General features: G+C 43.5%; 1 protein-coding gene across 8 annotated transcripts in view; it reads left to right on the top strand.

Annotated features, from left to right (window-relative positions):
• The window catches only part of lilli (AF4/FMR2 family member lilliputian), a 168,509-nt gene that overhangs the window by 7,512 nt on the left and 136,956 nt on the right, over window positions 1-24,041 (top strand). The window contains exon 1 of one of the 8 annotated variants that reach the window (XM_069114994.1): window positions 20,524-21,596. The exons of the other annotated variants lie outside the window; for them this stretch is intronic. Within the exon in view, the coding sequence (XP_068971095.1) occupies window positions 21,583-21,596 (14 nt within the window). The 5' untranslated portion in view covers window positions 20,524-21,582. Of the gene's footprint in view, window positions 1-20,523; window positions 21,597-24,041 lie in introns of those variants that run through there. 8 annotated transcript variants of the gene reach the window in all.

Below are 24,041 nucleotides of genomic sequence, written 5' to 3'. Positions count from 1 at the left end.
GATCGGAATATATTTCGTAATTGGGACTGCGCGAATGTAGAGCAAGGTCATCCATGCAAAAATGATCGTGCTTCTCTGTGCCACCGTGTTTCCGCCTTTTCAAGCACCAGACGAGGTTGCACGAAATGGACGAACAAATCGTATACTTTCTTGTTCGTATATTCTCGATGCTTATTACTTGTACGTTACAGAGTATGAAACGGTAACGACAATTTCGTGGCATTTACATAGATTCGAGAATAGAAAATCTCGTGACACCCGACAGAAAGTCGGCGAAGGTAACTGACGTCATCGATAGCATCGAATGACACTAATCGTATCATAACGATCCTCGAATTCATCTTAGGAAAACTGATCGAAAAAAGAAAAACAACAGAAGAGTGAAAAAAATACGTCGTTGACGAATTTATTGAAATTTCTGGTGAACTTGCGACACACGGTGATAACGAGCGCGTTAACGCGTCAATTTCCTCGAGACAAAAATATCCGGCGGCCTCGTTAAATCGTGTCGATTCATTAGAGAAGTTCCTTTCCGCGTCTTTCTCTCGTAGACGTGTATTCTACGGCTCGTAAGTAAATTTCAATGCGCGGAGAATGCTGCCACTGCGTAGGTATACACGCTGCTACGGTTAGTTGGATACTCGTGCCTCGTGCTATCGTATTATCGATGATACTCGGTTGGCCCGGGGCGCGTAACTCGGTAATGGTCTTCGGTGGTGAAATTAAAGCCGGCTCGAGTATACTCTCTCCAACACAACTAACGAGCTTTCGCGGCCGCGTTTGTTTCGATGATTTGGCGCGCGCGTGGCACGCGAAGGGTTGCGCGAGCGCGCGTCTATATGCGTGACTAACGGAGCGAGAGAGGAGGCTTCCGGTCGAAAAGGACAGCGTAGAGCGAGAGACAGGGTAGAGAAAGAGGGACGCGTGACACTGCGCTCCTGGATGGAACCGCCCTTTTGTGTTCTCGCTATCTCACAGCGGCCATAGAGTTGCGGGGAAAAAGGATACGGCTTTTCGCGACGCTCGTTCGACATCGTTCAATTTTTCTGGCCGATGAAAATAAATTGGTTTAGCGTAATCGAATTAATTGCCACGCCGCGTTTAGTCACGTGCCTCTCGGCAACTACTCACCGCGTATGACGCTGCGAACGATTTCAACCGCGATGGCCGTTGTGTTGACGGTGTCGGTGTTGATGTCAAACGCGTGGAACGACCGGGTCGAGTACAAATAAATAAGAAGGGAACACGGGGCAGAAGGGTAAAGAGGAAAGGTGGTATTAGGGAAGGAAAGGACAGAACGTAACGGTGCCTTTTTATTTTTATTATTGGGGTTAGAGGACGTTAGAGGACGTCAGAAAGTCGCGCAAACGGCCCTCCCGGGCTTTCGTTCCCGCGAATGCCGATAGAGTCGAAGTAATCGCGTTGATAGATGTAATTAATTAGCACGCTGATAACCCGATACTTTAATCCAGAGAAAAGAAGATCGCACGATATCATGCGTATTCTAACAATTTTCGTTCGACCATTCATATTTTGATGACTCTTCGTTGCTATTTTAAAGCGCAGGCTGAATCATTTCTGTACTCTCTCTAAAAATAGTGGAACGCTTCGAGCGGTACAAAAATGTCTGTCACTCGAACATCGAGCCTTGTTAGCCTGAAACGTAAAACAAAAGCTACGATTCTATATGTGGAATCTATGATACTATGCGGAGGCTCGAACAATTACTCGTCCTTTAGCAAAAGTTATTACGTTACCAATTTGTGTCGCGTTGCAAACACGTGTCGTATATTAGACGCGTGATGTTCGCGAAGCACATAACAAGGTGAAAGGGAAGGGAGAGACCGATGGGGTAGGAAGACGACCGATGGCGCCGTATTTCTTTTCTCATTATCTTAACCACAGGGTACCTATGGTATGCAACGTTCTTGATACAGTAACCTGTTTTTCCCCTTACCTCTTATTCTTCGCTTAATAAATTCCCTTTACAAAAAACTGCGGCGATATGATTCGTTCTGACGTACTTGTGCCTCGAAAATTATCGTATTTCGGAACGTTGATTTCGAAAATTGCAAACCTTTTAAAAATATCAATCGCTTCGTTAAATCTAAAAAGTACCACTCGATGAGAAACGTTTCGCGCATAATCTTATCTCGAAAATCACACTCTCGAGGTAATACTTTACTCGATCGAATATCTATTAATTCCGATTGTTGTAAATATTTAATATGTACAAAGTCGATAGAACTGTACATATGTAAACTGTACGTGCGAAAAAAAGAAATTTTTTTAGTTCTCATAGACAGGCACGACGACGACCGGAGGAAACGAGAGCTTGGCCATCCTTGATAATTCGTCGAAGAGAAAGGCCGTAGAAGCGCTTTCGCCAACTGTTTAGTCGAAGTTGGCTCCACGTTGTAATGGGCCAAAGAACACGGCGATACTCTCTTTTAAAAATAGAGTCTCTTCTCCGGATAGAACTCGTCTCAATCCTTCGACTTTGGCCGCACGATAACGGTTGATAATGAAAGCACGATAACGACATTGTTGATAATCCAGCGAGTAAAAGTCGGTAGGGAAAATCTATAACGATTTGCCGGCCTGTTTTTCTTTTGCTCGTTACCAAGCGATTCACAAATGTAACGAATACGCGACACGCGTTACATTCGCTTCGAATATACGATCCAATCAATGCTAATAGCTTTGTATAATTAATGGAAATGGTTATGTGTATCATCGTTATGAGTAGTTAATGTTCTAGTTCGTGTCGTATAATTGAATTTTAAATACGCGACGCGCGCAGTTCCGTCACGAGAAACGCACGCAATACGAGAACAAATGTTTCAACGTTTAAATCGCCGGAGAGCAGAGTCGCATTATAAAAAGAAAGAAAAAAGAAAGTAAAAAAACGGAAGCAACTCTATCTTCGTGAACTTTCGGTAAATTCAGAGAAGATCGCGGCGCGTTTATTTTCACTTTTGCTGACGCAACGAGCGCCGCTGGCTTAATCGTATTTATACCAACTTTAGTTACAATGCAAGGCTCGAAAAGATAGAAGTATAGATATCCGTACAAACGATTTTGTTCGTACGAAATTTTTTCATCCTTTCGACGAAAAGGAGAATTGCTCGGTACGTCAACGTCCACGCAACTATCGCGATTGTCAGGGAATTTCCTCACCGATCTGTTCTTGTCGTTTTCCTTCGCGTGTATACGAGGGCAGCCTTGGTGTTTACCCACGGTACCGTGAACAGCGCCGCTTTCCAGGCAAAATCATTCGTACGCCAGAAAGCAACCGTTGCTGGATACAAACGATATTCCTATCAACATTTTCGACAAAATTAACCGAACCAATTACGTATATATGCGTTACTCTGTAACTAGTTACTCTGTAATCGTCAGCAGACAAAATTTTGCGACTATGTGCGAGCAATTGAATAAGTCCGTTGACTATGCTCGATTCTTCTACAGCGTCTGTCTTTATCCCTATTCCATCTAGCGGGCCAGAAGCGAGACACGGTCGTGAAAAGTCAGGCAACTTCAAAAGTTGTTTATATTACCTCTCTCTGCTCGTTAACCATCGGCCGACCGCTCGACCGATTTACTACGCAGAAAGCATTGCTGCTTATTCTCGGACATTCTAACGGCCGCTGGCTTTCAGGTAGAAGAAGCTATGCACTCTAACACTTTCACCGACAGATTTCTAACGCGACGGTTGAGCCTTAGCCACGTTCATATCGATCACCGTATGTCCAAAATAACGCTGAAAATTCGCTTAACGAGAAAATGGAAAAATAACCGCCTCCATACGATAAAGAATATCGTCGTTCTAGATATTAAATCATCCTGCGCGTTACGCCGGATATTAGATCATAAATTTCAATAAAAGATCAGGCATCAGTTCCAATATGTCCAATATGTCCACTTCGATAGAATCGATGCCGCTGTTGTAATTCTTTCGCGAGCTTTGGTATCGTTTAATCGTTCGATAAAACGCAGGGTTGACAAAGAAATTATTCTCGCGTTTCGTGAGCATCGAACGAGCGCCAGTTGGCTCGGTTTCGTTCGCGGTGAAAGTTTGAGTGTCGAGGTGCATGGCCTCGTTCTCTGGTCTGTTATCGACGCGATGTGAACGCCCCCTAATACAAGACAGTAGCATTGCGCTTCGCCGCGACCGCACTGGAGCACCACTCTATGTCTGGCAGATACAACGAAGGCGAAGGAAGGGAACACAGGAAGGGGAAAATACGAGCTAGTCTTACCTCGATAGACACGCGCAGATATACCTCCTAGCCTGTCAGGATTTGCCGTAACAATTCCCTGGTGTTTTAATACTCCGCCAACTATCGTTCAACATCTTTATCACCGAAGAAAATTCTTCTCCCCTTTTCCCTGGCCATTTTTTCTCTTCAGTGGCAAACAGATTCCGAAGTTTGAATATCGTTTCAATCAAAACGATACGATAGAATGGTTAAAAAGGTGAAACGTCGATTCTTCTGCGTTTAACATTTCCTTTCACGGTATATATACGAGGAGACAAAGTTATTATGCCTGAATGAATTCTTAAGGGAACTTTGAAAAATAAACGATATACCCTGAATGGACCGTTGACGAGAAGGCTGGCGTCTGAACAGGGGGGAGTTGAAAAAGCTCTCGAGTTAGATCTCATCAGTCTGTTTCTTCTGCCGTGAGAAAATCCTCCGAGTTGTTCTATAATGGCGTTCTCGCTAGTGAAAATATCAGGCCCTATCAGCTGTACGTCGTGTATGATTGATCCACCGACGAACGACGCGAAAGGACGTTCGTAAAGGTAACCCGGGATTGACGGCCGTTCAACGGTGTATTCATAATTTTCTGCTATTCGCGAGCCGAATATGTTACGATTCGCTGCTTTTATATGTCGCAGATGAAAGGACATCGGAACCTTCCCTTTGGAACTTCGGGAAAATCCCTTAACACCGTAATCTAGATTCTATCATAGGCGTAATTAAACAATTGTCGTCTTTCGATCCGATTGTATTTGTTCGAGATTCGTGATAGTGAGCTTGGGCTCGAGGCGACAGCCAGTCCCGAGCGTAGCCGCGGTCACAGGATGAACGCTTTGTCTAACAAAGGTATGGAGTAATTCTATAGCTCTCCTTAAAAGAAATATTTATGGCGGCACGCGACAGTAAACGTTCCAACGGTTTCTGTCCCGTGGCTCGCCACACGCAGACCCTACTCTTCGAGGAAGATGATTGCCAGATGTCGATGCGTCTCCGCAGTACATGTTCAGCTAGCCTGAGGGCCCGTTATAAATCTTAAGATTTAGCTAACTAAAGTCCTTCAAAGAAACACTCTTTGTCCCAACTACGAGAAGATAGAGGAGATCTATTTTTCAACGAACGACGTCTCCCACTAGCAACTTTCCCTCGAGGGCGGCTAGCATCCTTTTCTAACCACCGATATGGAGATTGACCAATTAGCAGCAACGTCAATTTCCCTTACTTTCTGAACGAAGGCTATCCTCGACGAATCTGATGATCTTTGATCCGATCTGATGATCCGATGATCGTTTTCCTCTGTGGCATCATCGGGACGGAAATTCATTCTTTCTTGCGATCTCATCGACGAAAAGAGTAACCCCTTACGACCAGTGAATATTACGCGTTTTATTAACAAAGAGTCCGACTTAGATTTTGTGATCATGTTCATCTATCATCCCGTCGACCGCGGATTCGTTATTGAACCTAGGATCATTGTTATTGGTTTCTCGAGTATCTAATTACCACGGTTACTTGTCCAGTTCTATGATAATCGTATTTACACTAGTCAATGTCTTCTCTATTGCATAACGACAATGTGTAACCCAAACGAAGATTCGTTTCACGCCCCTAACCCTAATTTTAATGTAAACCCGACATATAGATATCAGCCTGTGCGAAACGAGACGCGTGTTACTACAAACGAATTTTTAAACGCTAGCTTTGCTGAAGTGTGTCAATTCCCGTGGACCTTTTTTCATTTTTCTTCGAGCTTTGCCTTTAGGGCCACTTTTAAGGTGTAACTGTTTCTTCCCTCTTTGCAAGTTTAAGTAGTGGAAGTACCTTCCGCGCGCCGTTAGAACGAGCCATCTGTTCTTACAGCTTTTAAGTTGATAATAAATGCAGCGTTATGTCGGTCGTTGTATATATAGAGGTTCATGTACGAGATAACGACGCATACAAATTTTAAATCTAGTTGCATGCATGGATAGTCATTGTTTAATAAAGAACGAAGAAAACGCGATGATTTTTAATGGAGAACGCTTTAGAATCTTACTGTTACCTTTAGTCGACGTGAATGGGTCTCTCGCATGTCAAGAGGTAATCGAGGATGGCGGAATGAAATCTTTACAGCTTTTCGGCTGAGAAAAAGAATCGATTATCCATCGATCGGCGGAACGATCGACTCGCTGTAATCGAATGGAGAACGGACGAATGAAACCGGGCATTAGTGATAAGTTGGTAAAAAAAGTGGACGGTTATTAGAGCACGTTATCTGGATCTGGTCTTCGTAATATTATTATTTCTCCCTTCTGCGTAATTCTTTGTGCACTCAGCCGGCCGCATTATAGTTTCTTACCCAATGGCTTCGTCGTGATTACGCCATTATAATCGTGCCTCTCCGACAACTGCTTCTTCACCGTGCAATTAGCGGCCGAATCTCTAAATGTAATCGTGTAGCTGCATGAAATCCGCGCAATTTCACGATTCACCGATAGACGACACGTTTAGATTGCTACCCAACGATTCTACCTGCCGGTAATTTGTTTCTCTTAAATAACGGTAGGACGCAATTACCGAGGTTTGGTTGAACGCCCTTCGAGAACGTCGTTTGGGGAAGCGAAGAATAGAAAAGATAGAAATCAAGGAGGAAGAATGACTAGGAAAATGTAAGGGGACGGAAATATGGAAGAATCGAGAATTCCTCTCGGGAGAAAAAGCGCGTTAGAGAAGTTTTAGTTCTAGTTTGTTATTAATTTTGAAATTGATGATCGTAGAAATTTTTGGTTACGGGACGACCTGGTTCAAAGTCGAAGAACGTCTTTTCTTTTATACAAATTTTTCTATATTTATAAAATAAAGAGAAATTTCAGCTAAAACATCCTATCGAGCTGTTTCAGATCGAAGAGAACTAAAGTTTATAATTATTTTCCTTCGCGTCATCCTTATTTATTTTCGAATAGCTTCTCAATTCTACTGGAAATGTCCGGTGCACAGAAGCATGTGAAACAGAGTCACCGCGTTAGGCGTTACAGTTTCGCGCGGTAAAAATGTCGAGGCTCTCGTGTTCTTCGCGTTTCAGTGACGTCAGGATCGCGTAGAAAAGTTCCGTTAGGTCTCTCCCGCCTCTGAAGAGTTGCGGGAATCATCCGGTTTGAGCAACGTGGCTCTGACTTCTCGTCCACGGTTTCCAGTCTCTCCTGCGCTAGTCGGTTCACCTGCTTTTCAACAACCTACCAACACCCGTCTTTCGTTTATTTGTCTCTCGTTATCGGTCTCGTTACCCGAGATACGTTTCACATAGACACGTATACAGGCGGTCACGAGCAAAAAGTCCTTGGATTGGCGGTCGAAGATCCGGGTCAAGTACGGGAAACGTTACTTTTGTTGCTCCTGTCGGCACGTTTCGCGCATTCCATTGCATAATGTCGTTGGAATTCATTGCCGATCAAAACGAAGAATAAAATTATCTCTGACGCGTTGTGATTTAGGAATCACGATGGAACTGTACGTTCCACATCGACCCGATAGCGACAAATTTTTGTTTACCAGTTCGATGTTATCGCGTCGATTGTCCAGCTTTTTATCGGCGCGACATTATTTTCAACTAGAGATCGACGATTTTCATCGACTCGTTTAACAATCCTCTCATGCTACTTGCTCACGGATCGATATAACAAACTAGACTCGACCGTCTCACGACTCGTGAATATTTTCATTTCCTGTCCGTTCACCGACCGTCTAAACGCGTTGTAGGTATTACACCTTGGTCGCAAAGAGGCGCGGCATTACCCTCATTTACATCTGTCGAGCGGTACCTACCTTTGGGGGACCCTGGCCGAATTTCGTTTGCATACAGGACGGGTTCCTTGTCAAAGAAAATACGACTGTTAACCCGCGACATATTCCACTCTATTTCGGGTTCTTTCAACGAGTTTGCCGAAGACGCTTATTTCGAGAAGTTTACAACAGGGACGAGGAAATACAAAAACGTGGTAGCATAAATCAGCTTCGTGTAGACGTTCGGTTGGGAAAGGCCGAGGCGAGGGCGAACGAGGGGACGAACAAGAGGGGGAAGGATGAGTAGGAGATGAAACAATCGAGAACGAGAGAAAGAAGGGTGGCGAGCAAAGGAGACGGAAAGCGAAGGACGTGATTTGATAACACGGCATCGATCCAAGTTCTCAGGATGCTTCCACCCTTCTCTTTATTCTCTCCGTCTCGATTCTCCTCGCACCCTTTCCGTTTTACGCCTTCTCCCTTTGCCTTTGGTCCCCTCGGCCCGTTTCGTCGTTTCTGCGAGTCTCGCACTGCAACCAGCTGAAGTGCGAATACCGTCGACGTTGTCCGTTCCGCTCGATCTACAGGATCATCGGTAGGCTGTTCCTACCTTGGAACGAGAATGCCCAATAAATTCCTGGTCGTTGAGCTATTTCAGACGCGTCGCCTGCACGAAAATATTTGAAGCCTGTAATGGGCTACCATAGTCGTTTCGTACCCGTTACGACTTTTATTGTCCCTCTCCTTCCGTTCTTCAGTCGAGAACTTCTTTGTCCGGAAGTAACGCAAAATCCCCTTAACTCCGAGTATAGAACGCTTTATGGTATACCATACCATTGAAGAGACTTTTCGCTGCAAGTTTATTGTTTCTTCCTTTTCTCGTCTCCCGTCTGTCGTCACATGGAAACGTTAATCCTTTAAGTATCCAATTTTAATTAAATATTACTTAAGCTTACGTCGTACTTTACGTATTTAATAATATTCTGTTCCTCTTTCGCGATTCGGTTTTCCATTACAAATATAATCTCGATTCCTCGCACGCGCTTTCCTCTGTATTAAACTATCAAACTTTTGATAATTTTAGCGACCAGTCGGAAGATTGAAGTAATGGAACGAAGACTATTCGGACGAAGCAATTGCAGGTATCTAATCTGCGCGGTCATTTGCGAGCGTGCTTTGTTTACGTTGCTTAGGCGAGTGAAAGTTTCCGTCAGGTAACGGGTAAGGCGGTTTTGCGCGTGCAAGTACGCTCTAACGTGTACGTTTCGAAGCAGTCTCTGCGCTCTAAAACTCCTCGCGGATGTTCTTCTCTCTCTCCTTTCCGAGGTTTCCTACTTTGGGTCGGCTGAGAGCCTCTCTCCGCTCCAAAAGACCGAGCGAGCGATCGCAGACGGTGACGCAGTAACGCGAATGATAAAGCAATTAAGAGAAAATCGGTTTATCGTAAATTACGGCCGTGTTATTAAATTATCAGCATTCGGGGCAAGTCGCGTTACGAGCGGAATACGAATGTAACACCAGGCGAGACTGCCTTCAAGGCGACAAATGGTCTGGCCAATGAACCAACCGCTCGACCAACTCCTCTGCGTTAAACTATCCGACGATTGTTTCGATTCACCTGGACTCCACGATCAAACATACCGTCGATTCGACCAACGATGTCCCACGAGGTAAAATAAGGTTATTCGTTTCAAAAGAATATCTCATTTAAGTTAAGTAATATGCCTTTGTTTATGAACAATTTTTAAGATAAATTAACTTATTATTGTTGGTTGTGATAAACAGTAATATACAGGGTGGTTGGTAACTAGTGGTACAAGCGGAAAGGGGGTGATCTATGCGAAAAAAGAAGTCGAAAATATAGAATAAACATTTTTCGTTTGAGGCTTTGTTTTCGAGAAAATCGACTTTGAATTTTCGCTCGGTACGCGTGCACTTTATCACGTCTCGTTATAACGGATCTCGTTGTCTCGATGGAAAAATTAAAAAAAAATAAAAAAAATTTTTTATTCTATATTTTCGATTTCTTTTTTCGCGTAGAACCATCCCCTTTCCGCTTGTACCACCAGTTACCAACCACCCTGTATATGCTATACACTGGCAGCTTGACGGCTATAATTTTCTAAAAGCATGTAACTTTTACTTATCAAACGGTAAGAAATTCGTTTGTTATTAATTAATGTTAATATTCTCAATTGTAATTATCATAAGTACGTGTGTATAGCGTATATAGATATTATTAGTTCTTATACGTATTGCACGTATGCACCTTCTCGTTGACTGAAGTAATCGTAAAGTTATTCGAATCGTTTGCCCGATTTTCATATCTTTTCTACACAAGTATATAACTAAGTATACAAGTTATATAAAAATTAACGATGTTACATAACATACAATGCTCTGTGTGCAGTTCAAGATTGAATTTTAAGATGTTGAAACACAGGTGATTCAAATAACGCTACCTTGCTACGTCTGATCGTGTCAAACTCGTGTTTGACCTTTGATACCATCGCATTCTTCTATCCCGAGTAGTATACCAGCACTGTTTGTTGAGAATATTTCAAATTGCAATTGGGAGGGAAGGGAATGTTTTCTTGTTTTCGATTTCGATGACTGCTGTATCATAAATGTTTTTATTGAAGTATTTCTTGTAAGTTTCCAAGCCTCGTAACTGTAACAATTTTATCGTTGAAAACGTTTGATAAAAAACAAGAACAAAACGATTACGATACCATGTTATATTTACTGGATAAAACGAATTGAATGGATGAAACCTTATCAATTAATCCGGTTTCTTAATAACTCCGGTTTCTTTTTCGAATCAGAAACGATATTTGTCCTAAACTTAGTATTCGAGTATTTGACGAAGTATTTGGCTAATAGTAGATCTTGCAGAATATATTCATCGTCCGTCTAATTGAGATTTCTGTTCATATTTGCCAGACTTTTGCGATCGATAGAATTCGATATCGGAGCTTCGATAAAAAAAGCACCAATTTATATTTGGACAACGATTTTGCAAGTGTGCGTTTTCGCGCGTGAAAGCACTATAATTTGTTTTCCCAGTAATACCGACCTTCGGCTGTTTATAATTCCGCCGTAAACCTTCACCCTCGTTGCAGGCTATCGCAGAGGAGAGCTACTTGTATTTCGTCTCTCTTAACTCTTCTTTTTCGAATCTGCTTATAACCGTCCATTTTCCCGAGAACCGAGCCTGCGTTCGCTAAACGATCCGTGGCACGAACGTTCCTGTCTATCGTCGTTCGCTTAATTTATCGTTTCAATTTCCAATGCAGATGCGACGAAAAGAAAGAAAAGTAGTAAAAATCGAAGCAGATGTTTCCAGTCGGATAGAACGTAAATTTTTTTCCTACAGAGTTTCCACGTCTCGCTGTTGTAGCCCGCTGTTTGCTGGAGATTGCATCATCAGTATCAATTTTGCGTGGTTTCCCCGTGCGGAGCAACGTGATTCGTGTTTTGCACGAGGTCAGTTACCAGCTGTCGGTAAATTCTCGGGTAAACAAACGAGAAAGGACCGTCGAACGTTAAAAGTAGCTGCGCGAGTTTTCGTTTCGTTCGGTCGGTCGTTCGAGGCATCGTTTCGCGCTCAACCTTGGCTCCCTCATTTAGGTTCAGAGCCAACGATCGCTGCTCGCTGCTTCTATACTGTTTTCTTTGCTCGTTCTGCTTGATTATGACCTTCTCGTCCTATTCCACGCTTCTCTTTCTTCTCTTTCTCCTCTTTTCCTCCATTAACTTGCTAATTAACTGTCGGGGGTTGTATAATTAAACGTTGACGCCGCACGCACTACATAATCGCGCTATCTATCTTGAAAAGGACCACCGTGCTGGACAGAGTGCAACGCGAAAGAGAAAAGCAGAGAAAGAGAAACCGTAAAGAAGTTCGTGCGATGCTCTTATTATTAAAAGCTCGTAACCAGGGTTGGAGGGCGAATACATTTCGTTCGGTACGTTTTCGTTCGGACGAGCGTTTTGTTTCGAACGCCTCGATTGCTTCGTGGAAGCGGTGCACGTGGTGGCTGGAAAGTGACTCGAACGAGATTTTCGGAAGGCACGTAAATAACATGCATACCGGCACCGGATGCAAAGGTCCCGGCCATGACAGATTGACGAATCGATTTCTCCGCGGCAGAGTCGCTTTACCCAGCGTTCGGTCGTCTCCTCCTTCAACTCCTTTCTCTTTCGCGCGAACGCCAAGAAAGAGGAAAAAATCTGACATAGAGCACGATCTTGTTTTTTCTCTTCTCTTCGCGTGCTCGAAAGAAAGAAAGAAACGATCCTTTCTTGTTGCCTCTGATGACCCTCTTTCTTCTGACTTCTTGGACGCCTTGATACGCAAAAGTTGCGTGCGTGTATGCGCCCGATATATATTTAGCGCGTACGGCATTTCTCGACCCACATACTCGTCGCAAGGCAGAATGTCTCGTATACGTGGGGTCATCCCACTGTCTTTTCCCACGACAAAGACATTGCTTCTTTTTTTCTCTTCGTCCTCCTCATTCTCTATCTGTCATCTTCGATGTATCGATGTCTCGGCACACAATCACGTCGTAACTTCTCGTTACTTGATTTTTAACAGCCTATCATTGATCTCTTCTTTTCCCTTTTTCTCTTGCAATTTCTTTATTTAACGTCTAAACGTTGCGGCTACCTTCGTTGCTTCGATGGCTACGCTACGCGAGGGAAAACATACGCGCTATATAGGTTTTTTTTTTCAAATCGAGAACGATTCGAATGAAAGCGAACTCGTCAGATGTCAAAGATAGCGCTCTTATCAGAATCAACGTTGAATGTTTTCGAGCGTCGACCGATTGGTTCGCGCAGTTGCTCGAATAACGGGGCAGCGAATAAAAGCAGCGCGTAGACGCGCAGAATGGCTATCGTTTAAATTTCTAAGAGCATCTCTTCGCGTGGATGCATTCGCGGCCGAAGAATCGTGTTTAACGACACAGACGAGCAACTATGAGTCATTGTCGGTGTGCTAGGGGAGCTCGGATAACCACTACTAAATCAATGGTGCAGTATCGTGCACGACGGTGCATTATCGTTTCGTCCCTTTCTTCTTGATTCATTTTGCGCATCTGTGCGTGACCGTGTTCCCACTGGAAATCGATAAGATCGTTCGAAAGTTCAGCCCTTGCGGTAGACACTCGCCGTTCGTTTCCTTAGCTGCCCTTATCGAAATTCTTGTTGCATCTTTGACGCATCGTGCTGTCGCTATTGTTCATTGCTAAACGAGAAACGTGAAAGAAAAGAGAAAATAATAATAAGGTAAAAATAGAAGCGTCAGAGAATGCGGATGACGTGAAACGAGCGTGCAAACCGTAAGTGCAACATGCTTGGTAAATTCATGGCCGCGGTTCCGGCCTACGTCCCTCGATGTATGGTAGTTGCTTTAATTGGTTTCCTTCGCGTCTAAAGGGTTATGACGCTGGCGATAAACCAATGTCCACGATCTATCGGCGAATGAAAACGCGCGATGTCAAAGCGATGTAGCGATGAAACTACTGCCAGATCGGACTAGTAGAATTGTAGCAAAGGCAAAGTTTCTCGTTTGGTGAATTCGTGTTTGAGTTCGCTACGCGTCTATTACGGAGCAACGCCCTACACTCTATAGAAATCGCGGATTCTTACGTATCTCTACTGAGTACTCTTGTTTCTTGAACGTATTAGCAGACCAGTATAAGAGACGTTAGATATACGAATTGAAATAGCGAATCTAATCCTCGTATTAATTCCTTGAACGTGCGATAAAACGATAGAGAATTCAGAATGAACGTACTAGAAAATAATTGTCTGCGTATTCTCAAGATTTCCAATAGTTTTGCTATCGCATTACAAAAATCACATATTTTGAACTTTCTGTGAGAAATTAACATTTATAACTGCGTTACGTGCGATGACTTTTTGGACGCACAATTTGTAGTACTATATTTAGTCGTTTATCGGACCAAAATGTTAAAGAGTTATATATGTAGGTAAATTGAAATTTGGTGCCATTTTCATGGCTCACGGAAAACGGGCAAGCCTCGCCAATTTCATTATGACAATCTCACAGTTTTGAGCGGAAGACTACCTATAGCAATTTTATTTTTCGTATTCGATAAAGTCAGAGATCACGGGTCAATGATAATGGCAACTCTCGCTCCAATTTCAACCATGAAACTAATTTCAAGAGTCGGAGGGAATAATTTTACGTTAAACGAGGTGAGAATATACCCATTAAACACAGATGAATTGCAGAGTGTTTTAATCGTTCGTTTAGTTTACCAAAAGAATTCGTCCTTCGTCGCGTATTGGCTGAATAATTCGAGGTATCGTCGATAAATCGTATTAAATGGAGCGACGGAATCGCGTTAGATCCTGTGGCATTGTTCGGCCGCGTGTTATTGAATCGATAACGTCTGGTTGGCACGCGTGACTGTGGGGTGTGCGCGCGCCAGCCACGCAAATAAATACACCCTATTAATTGTAAATGAAATGTAATATTCGTTGAAACGTCATCGTAATCCCACGTGCCAACGTTTACGCCGCGATCTGTTCGCGTTCCTCGCCATTGTGGTCGGAACTTGATCGACGCTGATCCGATAAAACAGTTCCCGTTAATTGACTCTTCGTGTAGCGTAAGTTACGTCAACGATATATACCGGGTGCTAGGAAAAATGCAGTTCCATGCATCTAGATTCGAAGGTATTTCGATACCTTCACGATCCAGACAATCGTCCTTGTCAAATTACAAACTCGATAGCGCTAGATTTTTATTAGAGACGTCTGTGCGTTAGCGACTAATTCGCTGTACGCGGGAATGATGATAGCAGCGGATAGGAATATCGAGGTAACCACGGTGCAAACTAATCGCTGTAATCTCTGATACCTTGTAACTCAGCGTCAACTGGTTTGCCACGGTCGGTCCATTAATATCGGCGATATCTAGGTTGGCGGAAGGCGGTAGGTGATAGAACGGAAAGTAGACGACGGTGAATTATGGTTTAAATCACTTTGCCGCCTATGAAATTCATTGCAAGCTGTCGCGAGATATATCTAACGATCTTTCGCGAAACCCGATCGCCGATACCGATCGTGAAAGGATGGATGGAAGGGAGAGGGGAGGGGAAAGGGTGAAAGGGATAAAATTACGCGGATTCGAGAATTAATATCCGTGACGTAATGTACCGACTGATTTAATCGACCGAAATGATCTGGATAATCTTTGCGGAGTGGCTGGCGTGTGATCCGAACGTGTAAATACGGAAGAGATAGTCGCGAGGCAGATCCTGTAAATCCCGAAGAAATCACGGTTTAGCAGGCGCCACGCGCCCGCCCCTTTGACGAGCTTGCTCCATTAATTTGTCTACGTTACGCGTAGTGAAGTAATATCGATAGTATCTGGATGCACGAGGGAGGTTAGCGGTTAGGGTGGCCCAGAGTAGTGGGAGGGAGTGGACGAGGTGCGGATTCATGGGTTACGCTGCTCGGGTTCTGACGTCACGTCGCTTGTACGCAAGTTTACTACCACCAGCACCTATCTCGTTGGTGTTACTACTCCTACTATGGTACTCGCTACACTACTACTACTACTACTACTACTAGTACTACTACTACTACTACTCTACTACTACTACTAATACTATTGCTACTACTACTACTACTTTCGCTGCCGCTACTATCGAACGTAGACAGCGTCAGGCGGGGGCTGTACTTGTGACACTAATACTTATATCCTTCGGCGCACCATCTATCTGCGTATGTACTCTATGTCTATGTGTATTCGATGTCGCTGTCTCTCAACGTACCTACCGCAGTCGCTATCGTTATGACTGTCAGTGTGTTTGCCTTACTCTCACCATTCTATTGCGAGCACGCTGACTGCACTCTCCACCATCGGATAGTCGCCACTGCCAGCGCTACGGGGACCCACCACGTTCGCGCTCCAGCGTGTACCATGTTGCATTACGGCGGCTGTGTTTACCACCACAAAGTCGTCGACATTCGGTACACGCGTGTACAACGTGGAAAGGACAGAGAAAAACGAATGGACATGGTGGGATCGAAGAGAGAAGGGACGAGGGTGTAAGAAGGAATGGGAGGGAAAATGAGAGGGGGAGAGAGAGAGAGAGAGAGAGGAGGAGAAGGTGGAAGTCGTAGCCAAGAGGAATACGCACAGTTGTTCCTTTTTCCGTCTCGTTCTTTCGTTTCTTTCTTCTTCCTCCTTTCGGCTTGATCGTTGCTCTTTCTTCTCGTCCCTCTTTGTCCGTCTCGGGCAAGTGCTGGTCGAATTGCTGCAGAGCCGGCAAAGGAGCGAAAAAGGGGAAAGGGGAGAACGAGAGACAGAGAGGGAAAAGCAGCAACGAGAGAGCCGATACTTAATCCTCCCTTCGTTGGCCCACCCTCGGCAGGAAATCAATAGAGAGGGACTCGCTCCATCCCTCCTCCTTCCCCCTGTTCTCTTTCTCTCCTTCTTTCTAGCTCTGTTTCCACCTCGCTGTCCTTTCTTCTTTGCGCTCCCCTTCCTTTTTTTCCAGCGTAGCCGCGGCACCGTTCGAAGTTTAGAAACAGCTCCTTGTTTGTCCCTGTCGCGTCTCTTTCTCCCTTTCTTTTTCCTCTCTTTTTCTCCCTTTCCTCTTATCACGATCGGCACTAATCGTGAAACGTTCAAACGATTCTTCTATTCGATCGCTGTTTGTCTTTCTCTCCTGTCAAGAACGACATAGATCAATGTCTCCAACAGCCTCCATCTACTCGTTCGTTTGACAGAGATAATCGTTAGCCGGCTCGAACGTTTGTGTTCTCCACGCGAGAGTCAAGGTAATTCGACCAAAGGTTATCGATATCGCCGGATTAAACAAGATACTGGAAGGGTACTTGTCGAAACCGATTTTCCTCTCTGCCGAAAAAAACCTGGCCAGGCCGGTTCGTGGCAGTCTTTCTTTTAAAACGATTCAGGTAGCTTTCTTCAATGAGGTCGAGTTACACTGGCTCGCCTCTTTTCTGTAGCCCTTTAAACGGAAACGACGCCGTATACCGGCCAACAATGGATCGATGTCTGACCGGTGAACGAGCCGCCGCTCTTGTTTATCGGCTTTGAACGTGTCTCGATAAAAAGACGATCGGTAACTTTCGCGTTCGTCAAAATACGGTCTGCTCGAGTCGCTCGGTGAACCGAAAGCAAAACAAAAGTATCGCCGCGTAAACGGGCGATCGTTGCAAGAAGCAACTGCACGGGAATGTCGCTCGGCTCTCGAGGATGAAAGAAGTAGAAGAAGCGACGTCTAGGAATCTCTCTTCGTGGGCGGTGAAAATCGGAATTTCGTTTTTATCTGGTCGACGTGTGTGCCGAGGTGAACACGGGGACTGAAAGGAGAGATAGTACACGGTGATGGGCGGCGCGTACGCGTGACGTAGCGGAAGTCGTGCGTCACCAGTGACGTAGGCAACATCGAAAGAGGAGGAACGTCCGAAAGAGGCCATTGACGGGAGGACTTGTTGCATGTCCTTTTCTACATGATCTCTGACGTCTCTTGATCCTGTCCCCGGAACAACCATAGCATAGTAAACGTAATTCCGAGTTCAATTAGGAAAACCAAGCTGTTTTCGCCTTTTCGTCTTTCCTCCAGAATGAAACGCTTATTCTCTATCGTAGAACCGTGTTGTCAACATTCGACCAAAGTTCGAACGATCTTGGCTCGCCAGATTCCCTCGCGTAAAGACGGAACTAAGTAGCGTAGACTTGTTGCGCGTACCTTTTTTTCCCGCCTGGCTCACGATATTTTTTCCATTCTACCGTCAGTTCTTGGATTAACGTAACGAGTGTAATTCTAGATTTGGTTTGACTTAGGTTTGCGCGTGGCGAAGGTTTTACGCGAAAGAGCCTTTCTTCGTCGACGTTTCTCGAGCAGTCGAGAGTAGAGAGCACGTAAGATGTAACAAAGTAGCGTAGACTTGTTGCATACCCATTCGCGCATGTGTGTCTCGGATCTTCGTGTCGCGGTAGGCCGGGGAAATGGGGAAAGTTGGTCGTCGTGTTTTACGACAACCGAGGGCGTAAATCCTACTTGATCGATTTGATGGCTGGTCGGATGGCGCGTCCCTCAAACGCGATTTGCCTACGAGCTGACACGAATTTCAAGCTGTACTCGTTGTTCTATGCGACTCGGCGAAGCGTCTGCTTTCGAATCGACAAAATCGAAGACTTGGCGCCACGGCGTTTCCCTGGCAACTCCACCGTTCCGCGTCTACGAAATTTAAAAGTAGCTTTTAATTCTGCTTTAATCAAGCGCCTGTATCTTTTAAATCGAACCACCTCTCTATAGCCTGGTTTCGTGTCACGTAAGACGAACGAGATATCACGATTAACTTGATTCCATCTGCCTCTAAATGAGTAATTTGTCGCCTGATGGGAACGTACATTGTGATCTTCGTTCATTTCGTTTGCATAATCCTCCCTGTTTCTCCCTTTTTTATTTCTCAGATAAGAAGGAGGGGAAAAAAGACGATCTATTGCCGCGTGAAATCTTCCTAAGCGGCTTCGAACGTAGTTTTCCTCGATACCGTTGCAAAGCGATTCCGCGACACGATTTGAATATTTGTACACAAACGAAAGCACGAAAATAAACGCAGAGACATATCAGATAACGGGAATTTTATACGTACGAATAATCTTACGAGTTATCGATTCGGCAGATAGTACACTACCGCACAAAAGTATCCGGACTCTCGTTTGTCTTTGACGAGATACGTTTTAAGTACAGAGTTATGGATAAATCGAACTGTAATGATCTCATCTCTTGTAATCGTCTTAACTACCTATAGCAGAATATAATTCTGATCCCAGTAATAGATTAAGTTTTTAAATTCCCTTAATCTTAAGACAGATTAAAAAGGAGGGTCTTCTAAATAGAAACATTTCCAATATTAATATTATCAATGATACTTAAATACCAATATATGTACTAACAGGTAAAATATATTATCGTCGTTTTGTTTAATAGGTAATTTAGATTTATAGCCTGATAATCGTACAAGGAGGTAGTATATTTTATCTACTTCTGTTATTTTGTTATTAATTCGTACATTTTAGTGAAATTTACACATTGTTGCTACAGATCGACCAAACTATCCGGATATTTATAAACAGTACATAGCGCGTGTAAAGTGTGAAATATCTTTGTCGTTAGGTACATCAGAGTTACGAATATCCGTGAAGATATCTTAAATTTGCTAAAATTTGGCTGCGGTTTTTCCACTTCATTTGCATAATATCCACTTGCTATCGAAAGCATGATCATTTTTCAAACGATGCTCGATACGATGTATGTTCGCTTCTCGTCGTGAAACAGGATTCAACCGCAATGCCGATGTTTCCTGGTGTTCTGCTTCTGTACGGTTTTAACGCGTTTCCTGTATAACAAGGAAAATAAAAATTTCGTTGCTCCGAACAGAACGTACGTTACGTAGCATGTACATTATTAGTCGATAGACCGGCTTTTTGCATACGTATTTACTAGAAATTAATGAACGTAATCTTATCATTAAGTGTCATTTCCAACGACGATAAAGTTCATTCTGTCTCGTATAGATTATATAAACGATGGCACGACAACACGAGTTCTCGTAAACTAAACTGTTATATTAATGCAAATTGTGAAATTTATGACGAACCGCGAATATTTAGCGTTCTTTAGTAAATAATATTTTGATTTTGGTTGTTGAGAACGTTCAACGTGATTAATTGGTTTAAACGAAAAATAACATACATCGGCTGTCGCGACTCCGTTACCGTACGATACGATACAAAGTATACAAAGTATATTCGATTATTTGCATAATCGAGTAACGGTTCGAAGTGAATACGATTAATATTTATCATCACGCGTGTAATGCATTTATGCTCGATTCGTGTCGTTGGGTAAGGTCGTGTACGAGTGGGAATTTAAATCGTATTGCTAGCAGTCAAACAAAACGTGTCGATAGAAGCTTTCGATCCTAAAATCACGCGATGTATTAAGTTTAATATACACGATTGAAGATACGTATATGCATAGGAAAATCAAGTTCGATATTTGTCAAAATGTTTCTTTATCGTCTATATTGAAAACAATTATTCATTACAAAAATCACCTAATGCCTTATCATAGTTCATCTACTACTTAAATAATACCTTATTTGATAAAACAAGATGTCTAATGAAATTACGATATCTATTTTAAGCAGTTGATGCACTTTGTTTGATTCGTAAGAACCGATATTTTTATCTTGTTAGTCTGTGTTTCTATGTAAATTCGTAAAATTAATCACAGTAAGTGCGTTGGCGAAATTCGTCTGATATCCAATCCGTCGATAAGTAAGGTGCACGGTTCGGTGTCGCGAAATGCCGGGAGATGGCGACTACGGAACAGGTGCACTCGACCAATCGGCGTGCGCGCAGACCCCCTTGTCCATCTACCGATTGGCGCTCTGGCGGTGTCACGAACAGCGATCTCAATATGGCTTCCGCCACCGCCAGCAAGCGACAGTACCTCCAAAGGTGACATCGAAACATGGTGGAATATGTAAGGGTGCGCGAATCGTCGCGCGTGTGAAAATCGCTAGTGTGTCCTTGTCGTAACTCGCATCATCGGAGTTAATTCGTGTGCTGAGGAAATAGCGTGTATGCTCGAAAAACAAAACATTACTGGAGGAGTGAGAGAGAAGGAGAGACACTGTGTTCTGTCTCGATGGAGTGAGACAAACTGCACGCACGGGCCTCTGGTTGGAGAAAGATAGAGTGACAGTGTGATACATCGGTTCGTTACGGTGGAGGTTTCTGACACGAATATGTATCGGTTGAAAAAGCACGGAATTCCGTGAGCTCGGTCGTGCTCGAGACGCGGTTTGACGCGGTGACGCGAATGTTGTAATCGGGGAAAAAAAGGGAGTATCAAATCTTTCAGAGCGCGGTGCGCTCGACACATACGTCGAAAGCGTGGCTCTGCCGGTGTATGTTACGTCCCGTACACGCCGTATCGTCCCGACTCCGTGTGTACGTGCGATCTTTCGGTGTTGGACGTTGAAAGAAGATAGACAGACGGGTGGACGAGCGTGGAAGAATGAGAAAAAGAGTGGAGAGGCACAGGGTGTACATCGACGGGCAGCACGACGACGTAACAGAGAGAAGAAGAGGCAAAAGAGCGAGCGAGTGAGCCAGGCGACGTTGCCAGAGTTTTCCTTCTCGCGTTCCCTACCGTACAGCACGTCCCTTCGTGTGCTACGAGGAAGACCGAAACGGAGAATAATGTGACAAGGAGCGAGAGAAAAGTAGTGCGAGGAGCCAGCGCAGAGACACGAGTGCGACAGAGACAGGGGGGAGGGTATTACACCGAGTAGCGTGAGTCGCGCGAAAACGATCTAGGGAATTTTTACGTTCGATCGTCGGATTTGTCGATTTCGCACCCAAGTTTCGTTCGTCGCCTCTGGACGCGATTCGTGAATACCACGAGACGACTCCCAATGACGTACACACGAAACACGTGACACGCCGAGTTAGGCCGATCGACAAGCCATGAAGAAGCCACGGTAAGTTTATATAGTACAATCATCGTTCGCTACTTCGTATTTTGCGTTTTACTGCTCTTATTGCTCGCGATCACGATTTCGATCTCAAAATGAAAGAAGTATCTCATTTCGACGATGATATGTATATACATTTTCCAAACGAAGCAATGGTCAAAGGAAAACACGAAAAAGATTGGCTCGTTAATATCCTATTATCCCAATAAGATATTCTATATGTTACGGAAAGTGGCGCGTTTAACATAGCAGCTCGTTGTAAATAGGGGTTAGCTTGGCGCTGTGCTGGGTGTCAGCGAATTTTCCGGCTGTCGGGGGATTTAGATTCGTGACTACGTCATTGTATGCAGGAGCAGGTATATTCACATCGTGGTGGTAAAATGACGCGATTATGGGGGATGAGTCAGAAGATTGACGTCTTGTTTATCGATCTTGACACGGTTAGATGCTCGTTGATCGCATCAATATTACTACGGTAACGCGATTGGAAACGAACGCCGATCTTTTTGTCGAAATGTGTGCCCCACATAATTATTTTTCTCTGTGCGCATCATTGTCTTCGTGCTTCTCGCTGTGAAACGAGAGGGCCTGTTCGTTGCCGATTAATTCATGGACGATTTCATCTTCCGACGACGGCCTCTATTTTTAGCGGAGCATCTACGAGTCCTACTTAATTATCTCTCGGCTATTGCTGAGAGTCGCGTGGGGGTCGCTAGATACGCATTTCCCTGCAATCCATGTTCTTTCACCGATCTCTTCCTCCATTTTGTTTACGCAAACCTTCCCAAATATTTTTTCCCGATCTTTACCGATCTTTGACGATTGATTGACGATTGACAAAAACCGAATCGATGATTAAACGATTAAACGACGTTAGGAATACATAGTATCGAAGTAAAGTTTTACGAACATTCCTTTATTAGTAATTAACAGATATACTACAGATGTTGATGCATTTGTAGAAAATATAACAGCTCGACAAAGTGCAACAGAATACACAAAGATATATGATTTATTCAAAGTATGGTACTCGTTACAATATTTAGCGAACGAAGCGAATCTCTACTTAGATCGCATTTATAAATCTACATAAATTTCCACGAACATTCGCAATCTAACGATTGATTCTAGTTGATTCGGTTCAGACGACGATCACAATTACGCTATAAACATCTCGAGTAGTATCGGGAATTGTATCGACGCGGCAAGTAACGAAAGAAGGAAGACGAGAGGAAAGACATGCGTGCTTCTCTCTGAGTGTATGTGTGGTGCTTTGTGGCGCGAAGCATCGACCATCGGAGAGGAGTATCGCGTGTGGAATTCGAGCGACGAAGTGGAGAAACGACGAGAACGTTCCAAGTCTCGCCGCTTCTTCGTCGCCGACAATCCGACTGATTGTGAGTTGCGCATGTGGATAGATTATGTAGGATACGAGGGAATATTTAATCGAAAAGGAAGAATCATTGCATCGTTTTGGCGACTCTCCGATTTGGAAACGATTCTTGTGATTTTGAACCTAGACCCTTGTGTTGTGATTTTACAACCGTCGTTATTGTAATCAACAATCTAGTTAGTCACCACTGTTTGTTCGTGGTAGGCACAACTACTTAACATGTAGGAAATTATTCTTTTGTGTTATAGACGTATATTAGCTTAGGAAAATTTCTAAAGCAGGTCAAGGAAGACTTTGCCCTTTGTAATTCTACACGTGTCTTCCCGAAAAACTTTTCTTCTTGTAAAACGATCTGAGGGAGCGATTATAAACTTTAGTCATTGTTTGTATACTACTATACACATGATGCAGTCCAGGGACTCTGAAAAACAGCGATAATCCCCTGTTTTATAGTTTGTAATAAACTGGTGAGTTTATCGACGATAATCGGTGATTTGTTCTTGTTAACATAGAATAGGATTCTTACCTGTTGAGCCGAGAAAAACAATTCGCAATGTTACTATCTACGGTGTGCGCAATTAGGTGATTCAAATTAGGTGATACAATTTCCTTATAATCTGACAATTTAAACAATGACGTTTACCAGACGATCGTTGGTTACTTGACCGATATTGGATATCTATACAAAATCATGTCTTTGTGAACATACATAAAGAAATAGAGCTTAACACGTGTAAATATGTCTGGGATTAATTCGAATTGAAGGTCGAGAATCGAATGTGCAGATATTTTGCAGATTTTACATTCTACAAATTCAATCAAAAGAATTTATACTTATTTAATTGAGAATCTAGTATTTGAGAAGTACATAAATTTTAGCTTTTGGATTTAAATATTGTTGTTATTTCTGTATTCAGAGGTAGGATCATATTAGCCATTATTTTATTCTTTCGATAAATCTATCACACCGTTGTGAGCCGAAAAACCTTTATTGCACTTTCTTACATGGACTAGGGATAAAAACAAAAGAACTATCTTCTAGTTACTATTTATTGTAA

Source organism: Bombus flavifrons, chromosome 6 (assembly GCF_040668555.2).
Source record: "Bombus flavifrons isolate JBK064 chromosome 6, iyBomFlav1_principal, whole genome shotgun sequence".
Taxonomy (NCBI): domain Eukaryota; kingdom Metazoa; phylum Arthropoda; class Insecta; order Hymenoptera; family Apidae; genus Bombus; species Bombus flavifrons.
Note: the sequence above shows the minus strand (reverse complement) of the source record. Positions and strands in the feature narration are given on the sequence as shown.